Source organism: Drosophila arizonae, chromosome X (genome assembly GCF_054131065.1).
Source record: "Drosophila arizonae isolate 15081-1271.41 chromosome X, UAZ_ARI_1.0, whole genome shotgun sequence".
Lineage (NCBI taxonomy): Eukaryota > Metazoa > Arthropoda > Insecta > Diptera > Drosophilidae > Drosophila > Drosophila arizonae.
The window spans coordinates 15557548-15584031 of record NC_142927.1 but is presented as its reverse complement, the minus strand read 5'-3'; the positions used below and the strand labels follow the sequence as shown (position 1 = coordinate 15584031).

The 26484-nt window shown below is 37.0% G+C and overlaps 2 protein-coding genes across 16 annotated transcripts in view; one reads left to right on the top strand and one right to left on the bottom strand.

Moving 5' to 3' along the window:
- Positions 1 to 2216: 2216 nt before the first annotated feature.
- On the bottom strand, positions 2217 to 7135 carry otu (ovarian tumor). 5 transcript variants are annotated; one of them, XM_089474654.1, is made up of 9 exons: positions 7006 to 7135; positions 5421 to 5675; positions 5263 to 5360; positions 5041 to 5195; positions 4583 to 4981; positions 4369 to 4505; positions 4101 to 4232; positions 2554 to 3975; positions 2217 to 2483 (listed from the first exon to the last, which is right to left on the bottom strand). In XM_089474654.1, the coding sequence occupies exons 2-9, from the start codon at positions 5646 to 5648 to the stop codon at positions 2364 to 2366; spliced, it is 2691 nt and encodes an 896-aa protein (XP_089330780.1). In that variant the 5' UTR covers positions 5649 to 5675; positions 7006 to 7135; the 3' UTR covers positions 2217 to 2363. The 5 variants fall into 5 exon arrangements, with proteins under 5 accessions (XP_089330780.1, XP_017871629.1, XP_017871630.1 ...); XM_018016140.2 differs by lacking the exon at positions 7006 to 7135 and adding an exon at positions 6345 to 6700 and having other exon boundaries at positions 5421 to 5687; XM_018016141.2 differs by lacking the exon at positions 7006 to 7135 and adding an exon at positions 6345 to 6700.
- The window catches only part of LOC108619520 (solute carrier family 41 member 2), a 33669-nt gene continuing 14223 nt past the window's right edge, over positions 7039 to 26484 (top strand). Inside the window, exons 1-2 of one of the 11 annotated variants that reach the window (XM_089474663.1) lie at positions 7039 to 7159; positions 9365 to 9471. In XM_089474663.1, coding sequence (XP_089330789.1) covers positions 7044 to 7159; positions 9365 to 9471 — 223 coding nt within the window. In that variant the 5' untranslated portion in view covers positions 7039 to 7043. Of the gene's footprint in view, positions 7228 to 7870; positions 8115 to 8874; positions 8968 to 9364; positions 9472 to 11120; positions 11496 to 21657; positions 22580 to 26484 lie in introns of those variants that run through there. The other 10 variants (XM_089474658.1, XM_018016147.2, XM_089474664.1 and 7 more) reach the window with 10 other exon arrangements.

Genomic DNA, 26484 nt, shown 5'->3' with positions numbered 1-26484 from the left:
TAAATTTGTTTAATATGTATAATATATAATATAATATATATTACTTATATACATTTATCAAGGCAACCTTCTAAAAATATCTTCGATTAGACATGCTTTATAAGATTTGCATTATAAGACTCACATTTGCTTTCAAATTTAGCGAAGTTGACTTTGAAGTTACTTTAGCTGAAAATACTGTTTTAGTATTTTTTTTTTTTTTTTTTTCAAATTGTTATATATTTTAATATAATCTATAATTAAGTTTCCTCTTTTTCTTACATTATCTTAATCTAGATAAGGTTCAGTTTTAAGGTAACAGACTTAAACCATGTGATAAAGTGAAAATGCTTCAAGTTTAAGCTTTGAAGCAAGAAATTCCATTTATGAATCAGCGTCTACAGCGATAAATGTAACTGTTGAATTCTAGCTGAATCTTTCGCTCAGCTTACAAATTGATATTTGATCGATTTTAGAGTGCTTTAATATATAACATCTTATATAGATCCAGGTAAACTTTACATTTAAAAAATGTTGTTTAGACCAATGCAATTTAAGAGCTATACTTGGATGTATCACACAAGAGATCTAGAGAAATATACATATTTCGGTTTAGAGTAAGCTTCGTTAAAATTATATGTAATTAAAGAGTATATAATATTACTTATTATAGCAAGACACATAAATATTTAAATATATCACATGTAACTGCATGATGATATACATCTTAGCCTATTTTTTTCTAGTTTTTAATGAAATAAGCAATTATTTTATAGCCTCAGTTAAGGCTTAATTAAATATATTATTGAGTATAATATATAATTAATATTTTGCGTGCATCAGTTGTCCTCCGGCGGCAGTGGGAGAGGTCGAAACTATTGGCATTTTCTCGGCTATTTCCATTTGTCCTCCTAATGCGAATCATAGCAATTATTAGGCTAATGCATGGGACAGCGTGTTAAGCACAATAATCGAATTTGAGTTTCGAGCTCCGAATGTAGGTCGCCTGCCGGTACCCCCGCCCATTTGTCGAACTGAGAGATCAGCATAAAAATGCGACACTTTAGCGAAACGTTTTCAGTTTGTAAGCATAAATAGTCGAACACAAAAATATAAAACAGCCGAGCGCATCCAAAAAATCTAAAAAAAAAAAAGAAGAAATAGTATATAATTAAATAAAAATAAAAAACTGTTACAAGTTCAGAGCGTGCAAAAGAGACAACAAAAGCCGAAAGAAAAGAAGAGCACTTAAGATGCGTTTCTTCTCTTTGTATCTGCATCGGCATCTGCTGTGGCTGCTGCTGCTGATGCTCCTCCTCTTCCTGGGCCAGAGCATTGCTCGGAGTGTCGTGAGTCCGATTCAGATCCAAACTCACAAGTTGCCTCAATCTCAAGTCTATCTATAATTTCCCTCAGCCCATTCGGTTGCGGGATCAGCGCCTGGCCGCGGGTCGAGCGTTTCCCAGCTTCTTCCAGCTGATCATCAGCGTGATGGGCAACCTGCATCAATCAATCTAAAGATTACTTGACTAACAACTTAAGTTATAATTCACATTTACCTTCTTTTTTTGTGGTAAATCTAGTTGCAAGATTTTACTTACGAATTAATATTATTTCTACCTAAGCGCTCTAACATTTGCTTTTGGCCATCATCAATACACAAAATGTGGCAGCAGAGCTTTGGAAATACCACGTACAAACGAACGAGCCGTTGCCCAAATTTCTTTCAATCAGTTGCATTTCCGTACAGTTTTGTGTTTTGTGTCTTTAGTGTTTTTATTGGTTATCATAAGGTTACAATTTTTTTTGTTTTTTTTCCGTATATATAATACATATACCTCTTTTTTTACATTTTTTTGTTTTTTAGTTTTTTTATGTTATTTGTTATTTTTTTGTTTGCTTAGGAGTTTTAACATTTGTTTAAAAAAAAAATATGTATAAACAAGCAATTTCTTTTTAAAGGTTAAGTTATATAGTCTAAATTAGTGAATAAGTTTGAATAAAATGTATAAATAGATTGTTTTTAAAGGGTTATGTGTTGCTCTATTGTTTCGAAAATGTGCAAGTTGTAAGTTATTAAAATCGCATAAAATTGCATTACATATTTAAAATTATAGCTGCTATAATTTTACGGATTTTGTATAACTGATTTGATTTCTTATGAATTTGTTCAAAATTTTCTTTAAAAAAAAAAAAGACAAAATTTAAAACAAATTTAAAACGGCATATAGAGTTCGTTGTTTGTTTTTGAATCGATTCGAAAATTCGTTGCTTTTGTGCTAATGTTAAGTTAAGCTGATTGCTCTAAATAGAAATTGATAATATTCTGTATGCATATAGTGTATGTATATAGGGTTATATAGTAGTAATATTATGTCGATGCTCTAGTGACGTGGTGGTTTGTAGACTCCTGGTGGAGTTGGCTGTTGCTCGACGGCACAGTTCTTAGGACGCTCGAATGGCATTACCATCGGTGGCGCACCCATGTTCCAGGCATATGGAGGCTGCACAGAGAATGTGGAAGATGATTTAATACAAAGCCATTCAGTTTCTTATACTCCTAGCATAGCTTACCTGTCCCACCTTCTGGGGTGCAAAAAAAATTGGTGACGGCATCTGCGGCGGCGGCAATGTCGGTTGAGGCGGTACCGGCGGCAGCACAGTGGGATAAAAGTTGAACTGATTCCCGTTGGGGTTGGGCGACGGAGTTGGCGTCGGTAGTAGCATGGCATGCGACAGATTGGCATCCTTGGTCACATCAGGAAGTTGCTCCGGACGCTTGCCGCGCATCTTGTTGAACCCGCCACGTTTATTGCGACCGCGACCCTTCTCTACGTTTGTCTCTGTGCCAGAGCCGAAAGCACCCGGCGGATTGGCAGTAGCTGCTGCAACCGGCGATGGCGGCGGTGTAGAGTTTGCCACCAGAGCAACTGCCTCGTCGTTCTGTTCATTTCCTTGTTGGTCCGTGTTGTTGTGGTTCTGATTGGCATTCGTGTTGCTGTACATTCGCACCTGCTCATCGGGCGGCATCATATTAGACCAGCGCATATGCATATCGACGCCCATGTTGTAGAAGTAGCGCAAGGTGCCCAGATCAGCCGGCAAATCCTCACCATTGGCATGCAGCGAGCGCCTCGGCTCCAACTGATCCTCGCCGTTGTTGCTGCGCATAGCGAATTGGCTAGTTGTTGTTGCAGTGTTGTTGGTCATGTTGCAGTTGTTGGTGCTGCTGCTGGCGACAGTGCCCACCGATGGCAGCATCACCGAAGCCACCGGTGACACCAGCGGCGGCGGTGCCGGAGCAAACATAAATGGCGCTGCTCCAAACGGCGGTGGTGGTGCCTGCAGCGAAATGGGCGGTGGTGCATAGCCACCAAAATGCATAAACATGCAACCGTCCGGAGTCAACGGAGCTCCTGGAAAGATGGCAGTCGGAAACTCCTCTGCCATGGGCTGTGCAGCGCCGCGCCACGGCTGCGGCAATTGAGCAGCGCGCCCAGAAATGGGCACATAATTAACGATCTGGGCCGTCGGTGGCAACGCGGCCGGTGGTGGCAATGCGGTGGCTCCCATTACGGGGGTGGGAGGGGCTGCCTGTTGCTTCTGATTCGGCTTCGGAGGACGCGTAGACTTCTCGCGTGGCTGGAAACGCTGCTCACGCGAATGCTGCGGCTGCTCCAGCTCGGTGGTCTCATTAATCTCGATCTGTTGTTGCGATTGTTGCTCCAGTTGCTGCGGTTGTTGTTGTTGCTGCAAAGCTCCATGCTCGTTCAACATTGGTGGGCAGCCCTGCCAGGAATCCAGCTGCATATACTGCATGCTGCTTGTCTCAAAGTAATTGGCCACATCGTACAGCTTGGTCTTCTTCCATCTGGGCTTGGTCTTCTGGGCAAGCTTGGCCAGCTGCATGCGCTGCATTTGGCGTTGATAGCGATATGGCACAGCCCATGGGCGGAACTCGTCAGGTGGCACTGGATGCAACGACTCATAGGGCACCTGTTAGATGAGCATAGAAACGAGAAACGACAAAAAAGAGATGATTAGTGAAATCAATAAAAGTTGTTTTTTTTTTTTGTTACGTAAGTGGGTGTGCCGGGGATGGGAAGGAAGGGACGGCCTACCAAGAATTTCTTCCCAAAGTGCTCGATATAGACTACCGAGCAGGATTTGTCTGCGGAAATCTTCTGAATATGGCAAGTGTATAGTTGTCTATCGGTGTCGGTTACCAACTCCACGCGGCATTTGGCGCCCACCTGCAAATGATTAGCATCAGTCAGGTTACGGATGCATTCGATTTTGAAATAATTAACAAGCCCGGGGATTAGAGGAATTCAGGTGTGGTGTTAATTTCGATTGGAGTTAAGAAACCAGTTACCCTATGAAACTCACCTTGAAGTTATAATCATTGGCATACACATTGTAGCGCTTGGCCTCCTTGCGCAGATCGTTCCAGCTATCGAATTCGATGTTGCGATACATATAAGGGTCCAAGGACTTGGCCACCTTATACGGAAATGGGGTGATGCCTGTGCATGAATATATATTATTATATATTATACCATCATATTTTATATCTGCAATAATCAATCTGCAAGCTGCTCACCATCATCGAGCAGCTGACGCACACAAGAGTTCATTGGATTAGGACACATGTGCAGTATCTCGGAACTCTGGCTAGGCACCAAATTGTTCATTGGCGAATCCAAGTTCATCTGCAGCTCGCGTCTAGAACTGCCCTCCAGCGCGTTCCTCCTCAAATGCTTAGGATTGTTGTGGAAATTGCACAACTTGTAGTTCTCCAGTATGCACCTGGTATTCTCAGGCAAATCAAGCGTGAATAAGCGTCCGTCATTGCAAATAATGCGCACAAAATAGCCCCTATGATCAATCTCCACCTCATAGTTGCCCCATTCGAATGTTTGCGGGTGCAGCATTGACTCAACGGCGAAATTCACGTCGGGCAGCTTAAACAGCATCTTATAGAGAAGCTTAAAGCTGATTGCTAAAATACACATACATATATAGTAAATGGGATTTCTTTTGTACTTGCTATGAACTAACTCTGACTAATCGCAGCCGTTTCAATGTAGTCCAATTGGTAGACGGAATCAAAATGGAATTCGTTTGTGTAGAACACACGAAAATTATCCACGTAACGATCATTATAAGTGACTGCAGTGCCCAAATTGAATGGCTCAAACAAGATGACGTTACGGCTAAAAGCAATACAATTAAATCACTGATCGACTAATCGTTTACTCTGATTTATCGTGGCTTACTCACCGATACATGCAGCATAGGGCACGTAGCTCCAGCATGGTGCCGTAAGTCTTAGGCTTAGCCATCTCCAGCATATAGCTATCGAAATCGCCACGCACATGCTAACGATATGATCATAATTTATAGCTTAGTAAATATACATAGATCGCTGCTAAAGTTACCTGTTCGAAAATGCGACGCTTGCGCGTCATGAAGCGCACGCACTCCAAGCGCACCTCGTAGTGCAGCATTTGGGTGTCATACATCTGCTCAGCTATGACACGGAACAGGCAAGATGCATCCCTGGCCGTGTGCTTACGGTACATGCATCGGCTCTCCAAAAATTGGTCGTACGGATCTGGTGCCTGGCGGCTGCCAGAGGTGATTGGACGCCTCAACATCACAGCCATGTGCCGTTTAGCAATCTTCAATAAGTCCTGTAGAACCAACTAAATTTCAGTTTCAATAAACAATTAAAGCTAAAAATATACTCAGACCCAAATTGTCGATTTTACAAGTATTTTGAACAAAAATGTATAGCCTATTTGTTAAATCTGAAAATGTATAGCCTATTTGTTAAATCTGAATTTGTCAGTTAATTTAATTTTCAAATATATGTAGAAACGTCAGCCAAGCACGCTCTCATCTCTAGTGGCTGCTCTTATTTACTTTTTTATTTTCTTATTCCTGTCGCTTTATACTTTTCTTTCAAATTCATAAACTAGCGGCCATTTTTAAATTTGTTGGTCGTTCACTTTACTTGTCTCTTCTCGATTTGTAGACGTGTTAGTGAGGCTAGTGCAACGAACGCGCAAACAGAAAGCACCGTTACTTTTTGACGCTCGCGTTCATCGCCTTTTCTTGCGTACTCATGCATACATGCATATGTATAGGCATATGTGTATATTCATGGATGCCTGTGCCTAGGCAGTTTTCAATGCCAAAGCAGAAAATCTCAAAATTTGTATGCATGTATGTATGTACATATGTATGTATATGTTCAAGTATCTTCAAATTTACATATATATTTCTGACCATGTATATAATGGCAAACCTTTCTACATAAGAATTATACGAAAAAGAAAAAAAAAAGAAATTTTACTTACCCAAAATCGCTACGGCGAATTGGTTTTTAATTCGAAAACGTTTGAGGAAACAAAAAAATTTTCAATTTTCGGTAGCCAGCAAAATCAAATACGGCGGGATCTTGGGGCAACACACACGTAAAGTATAGATGGAGCAAATTATATGTACATATGTACACAAATATTTAAAAAACGAAGAAAATATTAAAAAAAAAAACAAGACAGACAAGCGCTTTTTCTTTTTTTTTTTTTGCTGTTATCCCTTGCCCGGCACTAAATACACTGTGCACTAGTTGCGAACTTAAACAATTCTAGTCTTCTTTTTGAACCAAGATTACAATCTGAGCATTTCTGGTTGCTATGATCGAATGAGTATCGACTTGATATCTAGTTGTATCGATATTTTATAGTAACAAGGATGCCAGAATCTTTAAGGAAAGTTAACAGAGCCGATGTTTGTACAAGATTAGTGACGGATGATCACAATTGAGTAGTTGGAATTTTCCGATAGTGCTTTTTTGAGAATTGTTTAATATCATTTACAGTGAGTGTATAGTTTTGCTAGGAACTTTTTTTGTAATTTGTCATTCCATTAATTCTCTGCGGCAGCAGACACATATTTGAATATATTAATTTTAAAATACTTACTGTGTAGCAATTTCAATATCATCGATATATTTACCTATCGATAGGATGTCGTGCGTTCTGTCGCGTATCGCAATGAAAGCGCCTTTTTCGATTTTGCACATTGTTCTTGTTGCTGTCCCTTGTGTGCATAATGGGGTGGAAAGTGTCTACGCTTTTCATCGTTGTTGTTGCTGCTTCAGTTTGAAATTGTAAGTCAATGAAGCGAGTAAACTTCAAGTTCGCGCTGTTACCGCGACTAAAGTTGTCTGGAAGAGATGTGAGTGCTCTTTTCAAATTGTTAATTGTTGTTATTTTCGTTGATTTCTTTATCTAGTAAGTGTACTTTTTGTTTGGTGTTCAAGTGTCTCTCTATCTCAATGTCTCACTGTGTTGCCATTTCTCCATGCACACATATTAAGCGGCAATACTTTTGCTTCTTTGTTTTTTGTGTAGACAAGTTCGAAAACCCAACATAACCAACAAACAAATAATCAAAACAATCAAAACAATCAAAACAACAACAACAACAGTCAATTGCAAGAAATCATCCTATAGTTTTGCCATTACTACACGTGCGACTGCTACAATAATAATTGTTTACATGTATTAAACTAACCGGGCGCCTCCATATCTCGCGCGAGCAGATGGTTACATTTCACTTGATTATGAAATTCTGGAGAAAAAAAAAAAAAAGAAACAGCAGTGGTGTGCCCCCCCGACTTCTTCGTCGCGCCGTCAGCTGCAATGTGCAGCTATTTTCCCACGTTCTGTTTCACCTTGCATTCGCCTCCTGGTTGGTAAAAATCAATATAAAACAAAGCAAAGCAAATATATGTACATATATAACTGACAGGGTCTGCTGCAACATACACGTGCTGTGTCGTAGGCTGTGTTAGCGTGTTTTTGACAAATGTCAAATCAATGAACGAACAGTTAACCAAATGAGGAGTCAGGCACACAACGAATCCTCAGCCCCTTTTTGGAGTTTACTTTGTTCGTCGTCAACGTCAACGGCGGCAGCTTCACGTGCATCTGTGTATGTGTGTGCGCCATGTGCTCACACATGTATGAACAAAATTGAGCGGCATTCGTTGTGCTTTATTTCTGCAATGAATGAAATTGGAATTCGGTTGCTCTCTCGCTCACGCTCTCTCTCTGTCACTGGTGAGCAATGTTCCTTTCTTATTGTTTTGGTTTTCTTTTCATTATTCTTTTGTCTGTGAGCATTTGTATGTATGTATGAAAAGTACACGGTGTAAGTACCTATCGTCAAATGGGTCAAGTTCAGTGGAATTTCATCAGTGTTTGTATGTGCGTGTATGTATATGGCAAGTGTTATCACAACGATTATCGTAAGGTGTTAAGGTCATCTGACTATGTCAATGCCATGAACTTGTTCTAGCGATTTCGCCAGAGTCACCGAAGTCATCGAAGCCTTACACCCGCACATCCACACACACACTTACACGCCTACGCGCATTTGCGACAGATAGCTTAAGACGCTCTTGCTCTATCTCTTTTCACTCTCTTTTGTTGCCATTCAGTCTAAGTTGTTGCGACTGCAAAAGTTAATTGATTAAACAAAATCATATTTGCCCTTATCAACAAACGTCGTTGTGCAACCCATGCTTGTCCTGCACTCTTATATATTTATATATACATACATATACATACATATGTATGTATGCATGTATATATGTACGTATACATATTCTTATCTGTCCATTGCTGCTATGATAAGTTCATGTTAGCAACACGTCCTATATACCCCGCACGCCTTGCCGTTCAGGCGCGCATTAAAGTTTCTGGTTTTGGTTTGATGGTTTTATGCTGTCGCTCTTCTTCTCTCTCGCTCTTAAGATAAATTTCCCTTCAGCTTTTTTTTTTTTTTTTGCATTCATTAGAGTCTCTTGTGTGTTTGCTGCTGCTGGGTTCGTCGCTCTTTGCCGATCGACATGAGAATTCGCCTTTAGTTTTCAGTTGCCGTTCAACATTGAAACTTGTGTCAGCAGGAAAGGTAAAGTTTGTTCAATATGAATGAATATACCGAAAAATATATACATATATTAGAGTAGTCGCAGTTGGCGTTGCGTCTTCGTTAACCGGTTTAAATGTTTGTTTAGTTTTTTTTTTTTTTTTTTTTGGCACTGCCATGCACAATTTGTTGAGTAAACAGTACGCGGCGAAAATATTAGACCCTGTTGCGCCTGTGTGCAAAAGCTCTTTCGCTTTTACCGATTCATAGTGCAAGTGTGCGTAATATTTGTAGCCTCTACTGTCCGACTACGAAATAGGCTTTGTCTTAGTTTTGTTTTGGAATTACAATACACATACATACATTTCTTTCTTTTCTTTTGGTTCTCTTTTTATCACGTACTATCTTTGCAAAATTCACGCCCACTTGTTGTTGTCAGTTGTCAACGTCCACAGCGTACCCGAGGGCACACCATGAAGTCCATTAAGAGCAATATTAACAGTGGCGGCGAGAATAGTGCGTCCACAATGCGCCGCAGGCCCATACGTAAGCTATTTATACCACAGTTATATTATTTTGCTATCCCTTTTATTTATAGACACGTATGTACATATTTAGTTTATAGTTTTTAAGTTACATTTGCACAACTAACAAATATATAAATAATTACATTTCATTTAGTTGTAATCTAATTTATTTTGTTTCGCCATTTATTTGTTTTATTTTTAATGTATGCTATTTAAAAACATTTTACACTCATTTACACATTTACAATTGTTTATCTCTAATGCTGGCAATTATAATTATTTATTATATGTATTTGTTTTTATCAAATGGCTCACCATTTGGCCTAGTAACATTTGTTTATTATTATTATTATTTTATAATTATTGTTGTTGTTGTTGTCATTGTTGGCGGCCCTCCAATCATTGCCATTGTCGGCTATTGGCTTCGCTGTCCGCTGTCGGCGCGCCGCGGCGCATCGGCGCATAACGGTCAGCAGCACAGCTGTTCAAGTGGTTAGCGACTGAAAAAGAGAGTGAGAGAGAGAGAGAGAGAGCGAGCGGAGTTTGGCTTAAGTGCTCTTCTGTCACCTGCGTCATTGTATTGTGTTTACAAATTTCTAGCTGATTTAAGTGCACAGCGAAGCAGCGCGGACTTCGTTTGATTCATTTTGGCTCCAGCTCTCTCAAGGGCCTGCACGCGCGCGCGTTTCTCGCACGCACGCACGCACGCACGCGAAACTTTAAAAGCAAATCAGAAAAAATAATTGATAAATACGAATTGCTCAGAAATAGCTTGGGCACTTGTTTTGTCTTTGTTCTTCATTTTGCATTATCATATTCTCACCTTTAGTGACGTCAATTGTAGGACAGGTGTACCAAATGCTTATCTCACCGGATCCATTCACCGTGCGACGCGTTAATTGAGCTTGAAATATGATTATATGAGGCCTGTAATGCGAATATTTTGAATTCGATCGACTAGCAGTACGCCTGACTCTTCAGATGCTTTTCAAAGAATTCACAGAATGTTTACAACTAATCAGCTTAGAATATATCATTTTACAATAATATTTAGAACGAAATTATTTGAAACGTTTTCCAATATTGATTTTTTCTGCGGTAGTAATTTTAGATTTTATTTATGTATATGAGAAATTTTACACAATTGGGCAACGCAATTTTTTTCCAGTTGCACAGCGAAAATGAAACATTGTGGAAATAGAACACGCTCACATTTCGCTCTACATGTGCGTGAGTGTGGGTGTGTGTGTGTGTGTATGTGTATGTGTGCTTAACAGTTATTCTAGGCTTCTTTCAGCTTCTGTTAAGTCAAATGGCTGTGTCGCTTGAGTGAATGTTAATCCAGTTGGCTGTGCCATCTCTGACATTTTGACAGAGCAATTTGACTTGTGACGCTCAGCTGTTGACAGTGGCTCGCCGGCTTGCATAAGTATATGTGATAGAAGTTGAAATACATACATACATACATGCATAGATATATGCGAATATATGGTGAGACGCAGATTGCGGTGTAAGTGTGCGGCTTTTCACTTGTGTGAATGTGTGTGCGTGTGTGGTTGTTTGCTTGTATATGTGTGTATGTGTTTGTGTGCAGTTAAGAAGCAGATTAAACAATAGCTGTCTAACAATAGCAATTTTTTTTTGCTGCCAAGGCATCAGCCACGGTCTCAGCAGCCGCAGTCAACATCAAATTAGCGCAGATAGCGCCACATACAGAGCGTGAGCGGATGAATCAACTTTGAGTACGATTGTTGGCTGCGCTCCGTTTGCCGTTTCAGCTTGCTGTTTCGACTAAAATGTCGAATTAATATTCAAGTCGTTGCCGTTATTCCGAAATAAGTAGCAACTCGTGCCGCCTCCTGGTCACACCGTTATTCAAAATGGAGAAGCTGCGTCAGTGCGAGGCACTTTTGCTGGGCGGACGGGGTCGCAGCCCCCGTCACAGTCGCAGTCGGAATCGTGGGCGAGATACAAAATGCGGCTATGAGCCGCTGCTGAATAGCGATGATGATAATGCCAGCAGCGATGATGTGCGGAATGCAGGTATGTTCCAAAACATTCCAAAACATTCCAATAGCTTGCAGCGAGCGCGCAGCATCCAGACGAGAGAATCGCATTCCAGCGTTCTTAGTGAATGTGATTGGGAACAAGTTGTGAACAAAGAGATTTGTCAGGCCTTAATCTATGCTCTGTAAGGAATTACACTTAAATGTCTCATTGGAATGATAATTGTAGGCTTACCAAGTTCGCTTTAGCGTGTGTTTACTGCACCACATGGAGCAATGCTCTTTTCTTACCATGAAAACAAAAAGTAAAAACACCTGAGAACACCTTGCTGATAAAGCTGATATTTGTCAGCATCTAAGATAATTTCATGTTAAGCGGAAGCACCTTCAAGCTGTCCAAACTAGGTATATAGTATACATATCTACACAGATATATCCGTGCACACATATAAAAGAGAAACATGTGTTTTTGCATATATGGATGTTATCGTTATTATCACTAACATTGTTATTATAGGTAATTTGAGTATAAGCTTCAACTTACAAACATACATCTATATACATATAAGACTACTAACACAGTGTTCTACTAGCGGGGTATCCATATCATATCATAATATCTCATAATGATCTTTATGAATAGTTTAACAAATTGTCTATCATCAAATATTTGAAGACTACTACTATAAACCAAATACGTCAACTACAGACCTTAAACTACCCAGATTTTTGTGTGCACGGCTTAGGCAGGCTATACTGTACTCTACACTAACACTAACCTTATGATATATGATATAAAGCTTGTCATCTTTGTCACTCTCCAACCCAATGAGAGCTACTGTTGCGGTTAATTAAACCCATTTCTCTGACCTTTCAACATATCTAGAATTTTATAGATAGAGGTGAATGCATAAGAGAGATTAAGATTAATCCAGTTTTATGCTTGATTATAATCTGTCTTATATATAAATGTAGAGCTCGGCATTTCATGTGCTCTTCTGCAAAATATGGGGGAGCATACTTTTGGGCATATTGAAATTAGGCTGCCAAAATTTTGGATGGAACTACCTTATGAATTGCAGATATTTGCACTTTTAAAAGCGTTTTCGAATTCAGCAATGCTGATGATTAGTTAAGAGAGCTATATAAGGTGTAACTAAATACTATGATTTGAGGGTGTTCTTCTTTGTCTTTGAAATCATTTAACTTATTTTTGTACAAGTGGCCTTAAGAAATTTAACCTACCTATGCAGATTTTAACGATGTTTCTTTCTTATAAGCTGGATTCTTAGGTTGCTTGGGTATTGCATGAAAATATTCATTACATAAAACGATTTATTTATCTTTATATATTGTATTTGATTATATAGTATCGAAATTTATACCATATTTTAGAAATGGTTAAGATGTATTCCAAAATTAGCTAAGTTAGGCCATCTAAGGGCTCGACTTGTAGGAAGGTATTCCATTCAATAGTCACTTCAAAACGATATAAAAGAGGTAGAGAAGCTGAGGAATCTATCAGCTTTTAATCGAAACACTGATTAATAATTTTGGGCTAATCATTTGGGCAAGGGTGTTAAAACTTCGGCATGAATCTAATTCATGAAGTTCCAGCTCCAGTTCGATTGAAATTCACTCAGTGTATAAAGTGATTATAGTATAAAGATATTATAATGTTGGTATCATATTCAAGCAAGGGCATGTCCACATCGACTTCTAATGGCCTATTTCCGTCGGTTTTTTTTTTTTTTTTTTTTTTTAGTGACAACAGCTATTATCGGCGTTAATCTATGTTTATTTCAATACACTAATTTATGGTTAATTTTCATTATTTTGCTGTAGAGCACAAAACGTTCGTATAATTTGGCTGTGCTCAACTGCGCGCTCTTCAAATTTCACTTTTTTTCCTAAAAAGAGCAGACCGTTAGCCGCCCAACCAAATTTACGCCGGAATTATGAGTTATCAGGTGATGGCACCAACAACAACAACAACAACAACGTGGACGTCGACGTCTAGTCATCACTAGCGGCAGCTCGTGCTAAACGGATTGTAAAGCAATTCGCAGCGCTAAAAAAATATGAAAAACAAAACGAAAAAAAAAAAAAAGAAAACCAACAAAAATTTCCTTGAATTCCAATTCATTGGCAATGGATCGTCCCACCCGCCCACACATTCAAGCCCTTGGCGTCTTTGATAACTGTCCTAAACCAAACTAAACTTCCTCGGAAGAACTCATTTGAGGCGCAATAAGACAGACGTCTTACAGTTGAAAAAGATAATGTCCATACTTGATATATGTACAAATATGATATGGTCATATGGTCTATATCTTAATATCTCAGTAGAATTTAATCGCACAAACACTTTATTTATCGTTAATTAGTCATAACATTGTTGTTCGTTTGAAATTTGAATTGGATTATAGCGCTGTAAAGATTAGGCTCTACAAATCGGCTGGCTGCCCTGGGTCGTAGCTCTTTGATGATTTCATTAGTTTATGGCTTTTAGTGTTCCATAAAACTAATTTCAGTTACCCAATTTGTTCGGGTCAGATAATGTTTTGTGCTCGAGTTTGATTTAATAGTACTACTATTTTTGGTTAGCTTATCGCTTATGGGGCTCGTGAAATTGGCGAATTTCACCCATTAGCGCGGAAAAGGAGTGAAAAATATTTACGATATAGAGGTATAAAATATAGATATATATATGTACATAGAAAGTATATACCATTTATATGTACTATATTTATTTGTTCGATATTTTTTTTTAATCTTTGTCTTATAGTCGATCAGACTAGCATATAACTGATTATCTAGAGGTTTAATAAGGAAAAAACTCTATCATAGCATTTTCTATGGGGCTTCTCGATAACTAAACTTTGGTTCGGTTTGAATCATTTGAGACTCTTTAGAAAAAGCTTTCAAAATGATCTTTATAATATTCGATTCCGGATTCGATTCAATTTGATTTACTTTGCCTGTTACTGGAGCAATTTGTGTGTGTGTGTCTAGGAAGTCTTATATGGAAATTGAGCTTTACCTATTAATAGAGCCGTAGTTAACGCTAATTTCAATTGCCATTGCGTATGGGTGACAACTCGCCCTAACTGAAGGCTCAGGGGCAAGGTCGTCGTTGCGTATTAGGCTAAGCCAGCAAAAAAAAAATAAATAAAATAAAATAAAAATAAAAAATAAATAAATAAAAATATAAGTTACCAATTCATTGCATCCAAAGCATGTATTACCAAACACTCGTCTGCCAATTGGCGCTATATGTTGTATATATGTATGTAAGAGGTATAAGTATACATACATATATACATCGGAACTGAGGAATTCGCTGCTTTGCGTACTAATCAAGTCAAATGACGCGTGTCGATAGCTTTAATAATATGCGAGTACGCACAGCTGAATACAATATGCTTATTAACTGGCCTATATGAGGTGAAAGCTAAAACTGATGAGTGCATAGTTACCCTGTACTAAATATATAGCTACCAAATCCATATACTCATATTCCTGAGCTATCCTAGCTGTCAATTTTCAAGGGCAAACATAGATTCATTTAGGAGTATATATAGCTACCAAATCCATATACTCATATTCCTGAGCTATCCTAGCTGTCAATTTGAAAGGGCAAACATAGAATCATTTAGGAGTATTTAAAGTAAAAACTGATTGATGCATAGTTACCCTATACTATAAATAAAGCTATACAAATATGAACAGCAGATTTATACCAATATCACGATATACTTTACTTGTATTTTCTACCAGATGTCTGGAAAGAATTAATAGTAAACGGCTGATAGATAGATATCCTACCTCAAAGATATAACTATACAAATATATATAGCCGAGTTATTCTATATATTCTATGTCCCAGGTATGTATGAATATGAACTGAAAGATGATAGTGATAGGCGCCAAGATACCCTACCTATAGGATGATCTATTTATATTAGATACATGCACCTGAATATAAGCTGACTAATAGGGATTATAATTATAAATGGATAGATGCATTGACAGTCTATATGCATTTCTATGTGCATATAAGCACAATATAATACAGGCATCAAAGCAAATACTTAACTGAGCAATCCTATCAGTCACATGCTCTAAATGTATCTATTTTTTACCCATTGTATTTCAATAGGGTATTACCGAAAACCCTACAGACGTGATAAGAATCACGTTCAAATTGTTAAGCTTGAGAGGTATGAGATCTCAATAAAGAATTGCTTTAATATAATAAATATATATATATATATATATATATATATATATATATTTATTTTTTGTCCAAACGCCCGATAAGGTTATTTTTTAAATGATTTATTTTTTATATAATTTTTTGTTTAAAACTTTTTTTTTCCTGTAAATGTGCACTTCAAGGTTTTGGCCATGTATAGTAGGTGTCGACATAAGTGGGCTCATATCTACCATCTACTTCATATCAAGATCGCACTTTTTCAATATACCGGTCGAAACGAGTTCGAGATACCCTTTAATTGGCTTTTGTATATATCTGCAAATAAATATGGCATATATACATATATCGTTTTAAATAGAACTTGTTTAAGTGCAATCAAATTACTTTAGAGTTATTTCACTTGCTATTAATATTAGAGAGATTAATTATAGATAGTATAGTATATTTGACTTGGGAATTTTGGGAGCGGGCGTGGTGTGTGGACTGGAGTGTCGCGCACAGATTGAGGGCTTTCTGGTACTCGTAATCTATGTACGTAATACATTTATCTGCCGTAGTATCTCAAGTGAGTTCGGCACACTGATTGGAAAACGCAAAAAAAAGCACACACACGCACACACACACTTACACAAAATCACGTTAAGTACAACAGATTCGCATGAAGTTAACTGCTTTTGGATCTGGGTTCATTTTGCGTCAGCATCGCCCGTACTTCACATTTTCAATTCGCAATCGATTCATTTCGATTCGTTTCGATTTGATTTGATTCAACTTAATTAATGTCTGCTGACAATAGCGTGTTTTGGCACAAAGGCACTAAATGTACAAGACTTGATGGCCAAGTAGCCTCCGCAGCTGATAACCATTATCGTAAATCTATTTTCGTTTATATACATCTGCTTCGGCTTCTGCCTCTACTTCTGTTTCTTGTTCGGCTTCTTGTGCCACAGCGCCTGACTAATCTTTTTGACACCTGTGCGTATTATTCTGGGAACCTGCCACTCCCATTTCACGCCACTTCTGATCTATGGCTGCTAAACATTTTTTGACCACGCATAAAATGTCTCACTGTTCATAGGTTTCATTTTTCATTTTGATAACTCAATCAAAGTGTGGTTTTGGAAAGATTTTATGTAGAATTCAGAATACCATTAGGGGCGCCCATGTTGAATATTTTCTATATCATAGGCTCGAGAGTCCTAAACATTTTTCTCTATTAAACTCCGTTTTAGTGTTCTAAATTCTGTATGACTTCTAAAAATATTTTTTTTTTTATATTTAGATAAAATAGGTTTTTAGAAATATTTTTAAGAACTTTCAGGAAAGTGTGTCATCTAATTTTTAATATCTTAGTCAAATTGATAAGCAGGATTGCAATTCTTTTTTGTGTACCACAAATAGATCTTATTAGAAATTAAAATTATATTATAATGGGAAGATTTTTATAGGAAGATATATAGTATAATCTTTGGAGTTATAATCGAATTCGGATTAACACATGCTAAGACTTGCATTTTTAATTATTTATAGTTTCTCCACGACTTTTTCTTACAACTTATTCCTTTGAAGCTTCCGAGCCTTTTCGGCAACTCTTATTTAAATTTACTTTACGAAGGAAAAGCATTTTTTTTTTTTGTTTTTTAATTTAATTAGTTCTTTTTGATTTTATGCCGTGTCCATGATGCCCTTGAAGCCAGTTTTAAAATTTGTTGGTAAAAAAATGAAATTATTGGAAGATATAAGTTGAGTAATGATGTAAAATATAATGATTTTTTCTTCAGTATATATATATAGTATAGTAGTATATATATATATATTATCACATTTATAAATAAAACACTTATATGCATTATAAATTTATTAAAGCCATGCCAAATATTTTGTTATTGCATTAAATCCTTCACGTGCCTTTGATAGAGGCAAAAGTTAATAACAATAACAAACTACACAAAAGAGAGGAAGAACAATGTAATAATCACTTACTCAGTCCATAAATGCTCAACTACAAACGCAAATCTTTATAAAAGATATGATAAGAACGTTTAGTAGCTATTGCTATAGTTGTTTACAAAGCGATTGATATAAACTGTTCAACATTCGAACTAAAAAAAATGAAAATCAGAGATTTCGCTGTGATACACGTGGTGCTACATTGGAATACCAATAGTTGGAATTAAAGATATAGAAAGCCGATTAGATAGCCGCAATAGAAAGTGACAGGCGCGACGCTGATTGCCACTTGAGTTTTCTTCGACTTTTCTTTTTTTTTTTTTTTTTAATAATTTTGGAGTGGTAGGGCCCATTGAATGGCATTGAAAAATTCCTTGGTCGATGCTCCGTGAGTGCCTTTGACCTTCGATCGTTGTTTAAAGAGCATACGAACCTCTGATATGATATGCCATAAACATATTTCGAATAGTCAAGGTTTTGTTTGTCATTTTCGTATTTACGAAATGCAATTAAGCCCATTACATGTGTCTAATTGCCGTGGGCCAGCGAGAGGCGGCTGGATGGGCCGAGTGGGCGAGTGGGTGAGTGAGGTGTAGGTTGTTATAATGCATCTAGCAATTGCACCTGCTAATTTTCGATAGCGTGTGTATAGCCAGCGAGAGGGATGGGTATCGTATCAGCAATAATATTTGCTTATAATCTAAGCAGCAGTTGCAAGTTCAAGTTGAAGGCAGAGCTCATCGTACCCCCATCCCTCTGTCTCTCTCTCTCTCTCCCTCACTGAGTACAAAATAATTTCCAATTGATCGTTTATATACATTGACTTGACGCGGCATCAAAAGGCAATCGCCATATACCGGCAGTTGACTGACCATTATCCAACAATTTGATTGAACGCCCTCTCTCTCTCACTCTCCCTCTCTCTGTGTCTCTGTCTGTCTCTCGCCCCCGTCTTTGCAATTGCCAATTGTCTGACGATAAGCAAATACGACTAACTACAAGTCGCTCGAGTAAGACACTTTGAAAAATGCCATAGCATTCACACACGTACCGCGTGTTAGTCTCCGCCCCCATTGAGGCTTCTGTCTCTTATGAGACAGCTCTCAAATGCACCCCACCCCACCGTTCCCTTACCTGTGTCTGATAAGCGCTAATATGAGTGCACGCAACTTGCCTTTGTGCATTTCCCATTTGTTTCCGCAATCGGCGAGACCTCTACGCCTCCTCTAGGGTTATTAAGAAAGTACAGACATAAGTGTCGCGCCCGTCGTATCCATTATCTGTGCAACGTACGAATCGAAAAGTTCCCCCCACTCGGGTTATTTTTCGCAATTGCCATCGCACGAGTACAGTAACAATCGCGATCGCGATATAGACCCTATCCTTACCAATTGATCAGCCAGTCATGAGTCATGCGTAACATATCTTCTCATGCATCTTCATTCCGTATGTTCCCCGCACTCGAAAATAGTATTCTTAACATCTGCTAAATGGACTTCCCAAATACAAAACTTTTTCGTATTTCCATCTATTCAGGTATGGCATCATCAAACTGTCACCAGACATTGTTTATTATCAATTGGATACTTTAATTAAGTGCATTAGTAGGAATCGGGCTTGTCCGGCTAGGAAATACCTTGAGATCTGAAACCACTTTGATGGGGGAAGTTATTTAGAAAAGCCTATTTGATATATCTGTAAACCTTTGGCAAACCTTTAAGAATTGCCTTAACCTCAAGCTATGCTCAAATATCTTATGTTCTACATCGATTTGAATTACGGAAAAGTTATCGGAAATACCGGTAGTACTTGTAATAGATCCTATTTCGAGCAGTTTAATGTCCAGGCCGTGTGTTTTTATTGCCAACTTTAATTTCTATAAAACTTAGTCACGAGCAAACGGCTCTGGTTATCTTAGCCAATAGCTGAGCGACAATATCGTTTAAGCCAAGTTTCGTAGCCGGAACCCTGCACGATATGTTCATGTTTTGCCTACTAATTAACGCAGGTTCTCTTAATGTCTACGTTAAGCGTTTTTTAATGGCTATAGTTAAATCTTATTATATGTATATGTAAGGATGTCTGTCTAAAGTTCTCATTTAAACCAAGTTCATTGCCCCTAGACAAAATTGAAATAAAGTCTATAAGTTGAAATAGATCAAAGGTATATAATATATATGGTAAACGATATATTTATTACATTATTTAAAAATAATTTGATGTTATTAAGCATTTCATATTATATCAATGAAAATATATTTTTAATTTCATTTTTGTTTGGTATTCATATTTTTGGATTTTCCGTCAATATTTGACTTGAGACTCGCCATAATTAGAAACAATTGTTTGATCATTTGTTACCTGTTGATCTTGTTGATTGCCTTATTATCGTAACATTTATTTATAAATATTTATTTATGGGTCTACGAGCTGTTTGGGCCACTTCACAATTTGCCTCGAGTGTGTTCCCATTCAATTTGGCCAAAACTCTTCAGACTACATCCTGCACCAATCCATTCTTAAGATGTTTTCGAAGTGACCAAAATAATGTATATATAAATAAATATTCGTATTGTATATATATATAATTGCCATGGGGCGTTTGGTGTGTGCAAGCGAGATGGCTAGAGAAATGGGCGATCATCGTCAGCATTTTTATATCAATTATCCGGATGCGGATAAACCTGTTTATTTGTGGTTTTCTCTCTCTCTTTTTTCTCCACATCTTTTTTTTTTGGCAACGATTGTACACGTTTTTACGTATATATATATACAAAAAATTATATGTATTTATATCCATTTATCTCTATGGCATTATGCTTAGTTCAATTGTTAAACACATAGAGTGTGTCGTAGTCGTAGTGCGTCATTTTGTGTTAAAAGCTAAAATGCTTTCCATGTTTTTTTTTTTTTTTTTTTTTTACCATCGGCGAAACTTGCGATTGATCTGCGGATTTACCTATATACATACCTAAGAGACGCTTGGCAGACCTGGTTTGTTGTTATGCTCATTCACGAGAGTGAAATGAGTATATTGGGTTTGTGCACTGTCTTCCCTTGAAATTTGCAAGGTATTTCAAAAATATATGGCGGATATATGAATTGGGTAAAAAAATTAACGGCTAAGCTACTGCCTAACATCCGCAATTGATTTGCTCAAAACCTATTTATATGTATACTAACTGTAGGCGTGGCAAATCGAAACGTAGATCTAAATTCGTATTGGTCGTGAATGAGTATTCTGCAGTCGGTAGTGTCCAGCTGCAGCGCTCTTAATTGCTTTGCTTTGCTTTGCTTTAAATATAGCTCGTGGAATATTTTAGAAAACAGTAATAATAATAAATATTACTAAAAAATTTGAATTTCGATTTGAACCGTTTTAATTGTATTCCGAATGCATGAATCGTGTCAAATCAGAGAATTTGCTAAAATTCATGTAACTCCCTCACGGCAAATGGGTAAAAAGTGCCGCGAATCCTGACCAAAACAAATTAAAAAAATAATAATAATAATAATAATAAAAAAAAAAAAAAAAAAAAAAAAAAAAAAAACAACGACCCAGAATCGGGGGTTTGAATAATGTGATCGTAAAACAAATTCACGAAATCTTGAAATCTATTTGAGTAGAAAATAGCGTTGGCTTATTGTTATTGTCGTGTATAACGGGGCCTGGTAGCTCTTTCGCATTAAGCATACGCCCCGTGTGCCGGCCCATTCGAGCTGACAGTTAATATTGAGTAATGAGCCAACTAACTGTCAAAGCACTGACGCTTGTCACAGCTGAGAAGCTATGCTAAGCCAAGCCGAGCCGAAGTGCATCGAGCCGAGCCGAGCCGAGCCGAAGCGAATCGAATTGCTCCGAGCTGAGTCGAGCCCTGCCGAGCCGCAAGCAGCTGGCATAAATCGTGCGTTCTAACGGTGTGTGTGCGTCGCTGTCGCTGCCTCAGCCGCGCTGCCAACGTTGGCAGCATTTTCATTCATTGATCTTCGACAGGCATGGGGTTTTTTTTTTTTTTTTCGTTGGTATTTTGTTTTTGTTTTCGTTTGGACTACTTTGCGCGCGATTCGACTTCGGCTCTGGCTATCGACAGCTGAACTTGATTTCAATTGATAACAAAATCAGCTCGCAACAATAATGATGACGAAGACGAAGACGAAGATGCCAACGACAACGACAACGACTACGACACCGACACCGACACCGACACCGACGCTGTTATCGCTGCCGCTAAGAGCGAGTCGTAGCTGGCTTATCAACAGGCTCCGGCGTCGTTGTCAACGTCGCTGGTCGGGAGGCTCGAAGTTTAGCCCAGCTGCGTCGCGGGGCTGTCGAGCGTTTAGTCGCTCGTTTGGCTTATTGATTCGGCCAGATCGTGGCGCTGCTTTAGCAGCTGGGCGCACGCTCTGTCGCCGTCGCCGCCGTCGCCGCCGCCGTCGTTGTTGACGCTGCCTCTCTGCTGGCGTCGCTGCGACGCTTAATGAAACGCTTTGACGCGTTATAATAACAAGTGTTTGCCGTCTTTGGACATTCAGTGTATAATATCCCGGCGTACGGTGCAGACGACGTCGCCAAAAAGAAAAAAAAAAAAACAAACAAAATAATAATAACAAGAAAGTCCAATTAAATAATAAAAAATTATAAATAATATACGAAAAAAATAAAATAGAGAACTTAAGTAGCTACGGAAGCAACGCGGCAGACCCTTTTGTCACGACTTGCATAGTGTTTTTTGTTGTTTTTGTTTGTGACAAAAAAAAAAAAAAAAAGGAACCAAAAAAGTAATAAATAAATAGTTAAATAAATCAAGAAAGCTGCAAAAAGTGCACTAAAAACCACTCGCCATAAATAAACAACTTTTTTTTTCAAAATTTAGTGCCGAAAAAAGAAAAAACAAAAACCGAAACCAACAAAGTGTAAGCTGAGTGTCACTGTGAAGTTTTTTAAAACAAAAGTAAGCCCTATATAAAAAGCAAAATAAAAAAAACAGCAACAAGATGAAAAGAAAATTTTGAAAAACATTAAAATATGAAAGAAAATTGCTACAGATTGCCGTCGTTTTAGATAGCAGCAGAGTAAAGCATTAGGCAGGCGGAAATCAATGGACAGCTCTAAGCTGAATTAAACATGTGTCGAACAGTATATATATATATATATATATATATATATATAGTATAGTAGTATATGGCCTGATATATAGGCTAATGTAAACGTAGTTAGATCGACAAGACACAAAAGAATGGGAATATTTTAAGAGACAATTACATACGCTAGAGAATAATCGTATTTATAACTAGGGAATTGTTAAATGTTTCCCCCTCCTTCTGCTGTTACCTTTCGAATTGTTTTTTCGTTCGCTCCACTTACCTTCGCTTGGCCTTAAGCAAACTGCAACTTGAACTTGTAAAAATGATCAAGAAAAAAACGTAAAAAACAAAATAAATAAATAAATACAATTCTTCTACATTCTATAAATAATAAATGTAAATTCGCATGCAATAAAATTAAAAAACAATAAGAAACCAGCAGCAGCAAAAAAAAAAAAAAAAAAAAACAATTAAAACATTGAACATAATGCACTCCAAAGCAATTCGCTTGTTGGTTAACAACAACAGCAGCCACAACAACAAAACAGTTATTAATTATTAAAATTAAAAACTTTTTTAATGGTTCGACGCGATTTCGGAATCATTTCGAGCGCTGGCCAAAGCCCAAGTCAAACGAATCGAAAGGCAGAAAAAAAAAAAAAAAAACATAATGAAAATAAATATACACAACAAAAGCATTTAATTAATGCATAGTTAATATTAATTTGCCAGACAAAAAAAAAAAAAAAATAAATAATAATAAATGAAAAACATTATTCAATACAATATACAAATAATAATAATTTATGTTGCTGGCATTTCGTTTTCACGGCCAAATTGCATTCGTGTTTGTTAGTCTGTTGCTTGTTTGCTGTTGTTGTTGTTGTTGTTTATTGTTGTTGCTTGTTGCGCTTGCCCTACAGACAATTCGCTGCTATAAACATAATCAGTTGGCCATTATGAACAGGCACAAGTTGCAATTGCTTAATTAAATAGAAATAAATAGAAATATATATCTATGTAGATCTCAATATATCTATATAATATCTCAGTATCCTTGCTCTGGCTTTTAGGGTATTTAGTTGGTCGACCTTTGGCTTTTCGCTAACTGAACTGTTTCAGCCCAACTGAAAACAAAAAAACAAAAAAAAAAGTTAAAAAAAAATTAATAAAAAAAGTTAAAAACAGGCTGAATCTAATGTCAGCTGTTTGCTTTTGTGTGCAATTTCTCATTATTATTTTCTTTGTTGAGCTGCTGCGTGCGGCTAATGAGGCTATCCCCAGAATCAAAATGAGATTCACTCGCAGAGATACGAATCAGAGTTTTGGAGGCTCTTTTCTGTCTGTCTTTCTCTCTCTCTCCTCTTAGAGGCAAGTCTCAGCTGTTTGTCGCATAGATCTACTCAGCAGTATTGATCTTAGCTTTCTCTCTCTCTCTCTCTCTCTCTCTCTCTCTAGACTCTATAGAGTATATATGCATATATTCTTCATCTAAATTGAAGGACAAGTTGCTCCAGCATCCAGTTCATCTTCTTTATTCTTTTGATTCAAATCTGGAATAACTTTGAGGCCATTTTCATATTATATAATAATATATAATATATATATATAATTTTCCATACTTCCAACTTCGACCTAAGCGTTTGCAGTAGTAGTCAAGTATAAATTTTGTATACTAATTATATACACAGACAACCACAACCACTGCTACATGCTAAAATACCTAATTTCTTTAGCTAAAGTTAGTTTCGCTAAAGTTAGGGTTTTTAATTGGAAATCGGATATTCGCTTGCAAAATTTATACTTTTCATATGATATACTAGCTGACAAGCAGTAATTATTAACTATGTAACGATTATATCAGTTTTTCTTTCTTATATAATGAGTCGAGTTTTGGCTAGATATACTAGTTTTGCTCTGGACTGACTGCAAAGTGTGATGTAATTGAGAATTCGTATTTTATATATATACTTATATATTTCTATATCTATATTTCTGATTTTTACCCATTTAACTTCCTATATAAATATATATCTACGAAGTTTTTCCCATAAATTGTTATGTATGTTATTTGCGTCGGCACCTGTCTGATCGTAAATAAATAAGATCTTAATTCATAGCCACAAGTTTTCGAAGTCGTAATATTTGTGACGAAATAATGAACCTTGATGGATTGATGACCCTTTACAATGTATTTATATATATATATATATCTATATCTATATATATATTAAAATATGTATATATGTATTAAAATATGTATATTTCGCCTGAAAGCGACTGTTTTTCTTCTCCGGTTTTTTTAGTCAAGTTGAATGACTTTTGCTACAGTTCCAGTTCGGTTTTATTTTTTAATCAAATTTCTGCTGAAACAGATATATACACCGATATATGTATATATATACATATATTCTTACGCATATTTGTATAGGCACACGTATTTTGCTGCATTTAACACTTTTTCTCAGACCGATGACGTCGTTAATGCCAAACACTTTAGGGCCAACAAATTTGTTGTTGGCTTATTGTATTTTGTTCGTAACCGATTCGGCTTCCTCTTGTCGGTTCATTTATTAAAATTAATAAAAATCTGCCATAAATTAATCAAATTGAACAAATATAATAAACGTCGAATAAATAGCAGCCAATGTCTGAGAATTTCCAACGGTTTCACCTGCGTCATTCGTCATGGTTAAAAAATTTCCTTCTTTGCTGTGTCAAGAGGGTCTACGGAGAGTCTACGGACTTTCTAAATAGATTAATTCGTAGCTGTATGCAAATAGGTGTATTGACATTATATATAGATAACTGTATCTAAACTAAGATTTTAAGGATTTCCACTGTAATATATGAAAGACGAGCATATTGGTTTTCTATATGGATTGGTTTTTCATTGGCGTTAGTACATAATTTCTTTGATATATCAAATGGAAGGATATTAAATTTCAAAATAGATTACTTATATGAGAATTTTGGATTACTTCAATGCCATATCTAAAGAGATTTCATTGAATTTCTATACAGTTGTGTGGCTAGCAAAATTCAGTGCTGGGCAACTTCAACCTTGGCTCAACTTTTGCTTAGCTCTATGACATAGCTCTAGTATAACAAAAATCATAATACTGCAGACAGTTTCACAGCTCCATCAATAAATAGATTTAGTTTTATAGTTGGCAAACAAAATGGATTCGATTTCTATTGCTAATTGCAACTGCAAACAGAGTATTAGTAAGTCGTTTGGACTCGACTCCTTCAGTTTTCTTTGTAGCTTTGTTTTTTGGGTGTCATATAGTAAGTAAATGAGCAAATTGTCAAAAACTTGTTGTCAAATAAATTGCAATAAAGTTAAGTGGATATGGAATGAAATAATCAAACAGAGCTGCCAAAAAAAAAAGTCACACACACACACATACACAGAAATTTCAATAGAAATGCTTTTTGTATGCCAGGCGTCAAATATAATATAAGCATGAGATATATCTACGTATATATTTCTATGTATCTATATATATATATATATTTACTATGTAAATATGTATATTCACAATTAACACATCGCTCCTATCGGGCTGGGAATCAATTATGAACTATTACGATCAGATTTAGTTGTGACTGCATTAAAAAGTTCGTTTACATCAAAAAAAGAAAAAGAAAAAAAACCAACAAAATCTCAAATTTGATTAAGTGTGTGATTCAAGCGTCACTCTCTAAATGCAATACGACTGGCCCACTGAACTCGAACTTAAATCAAATGAGTTGAGTGTGTGTGAGA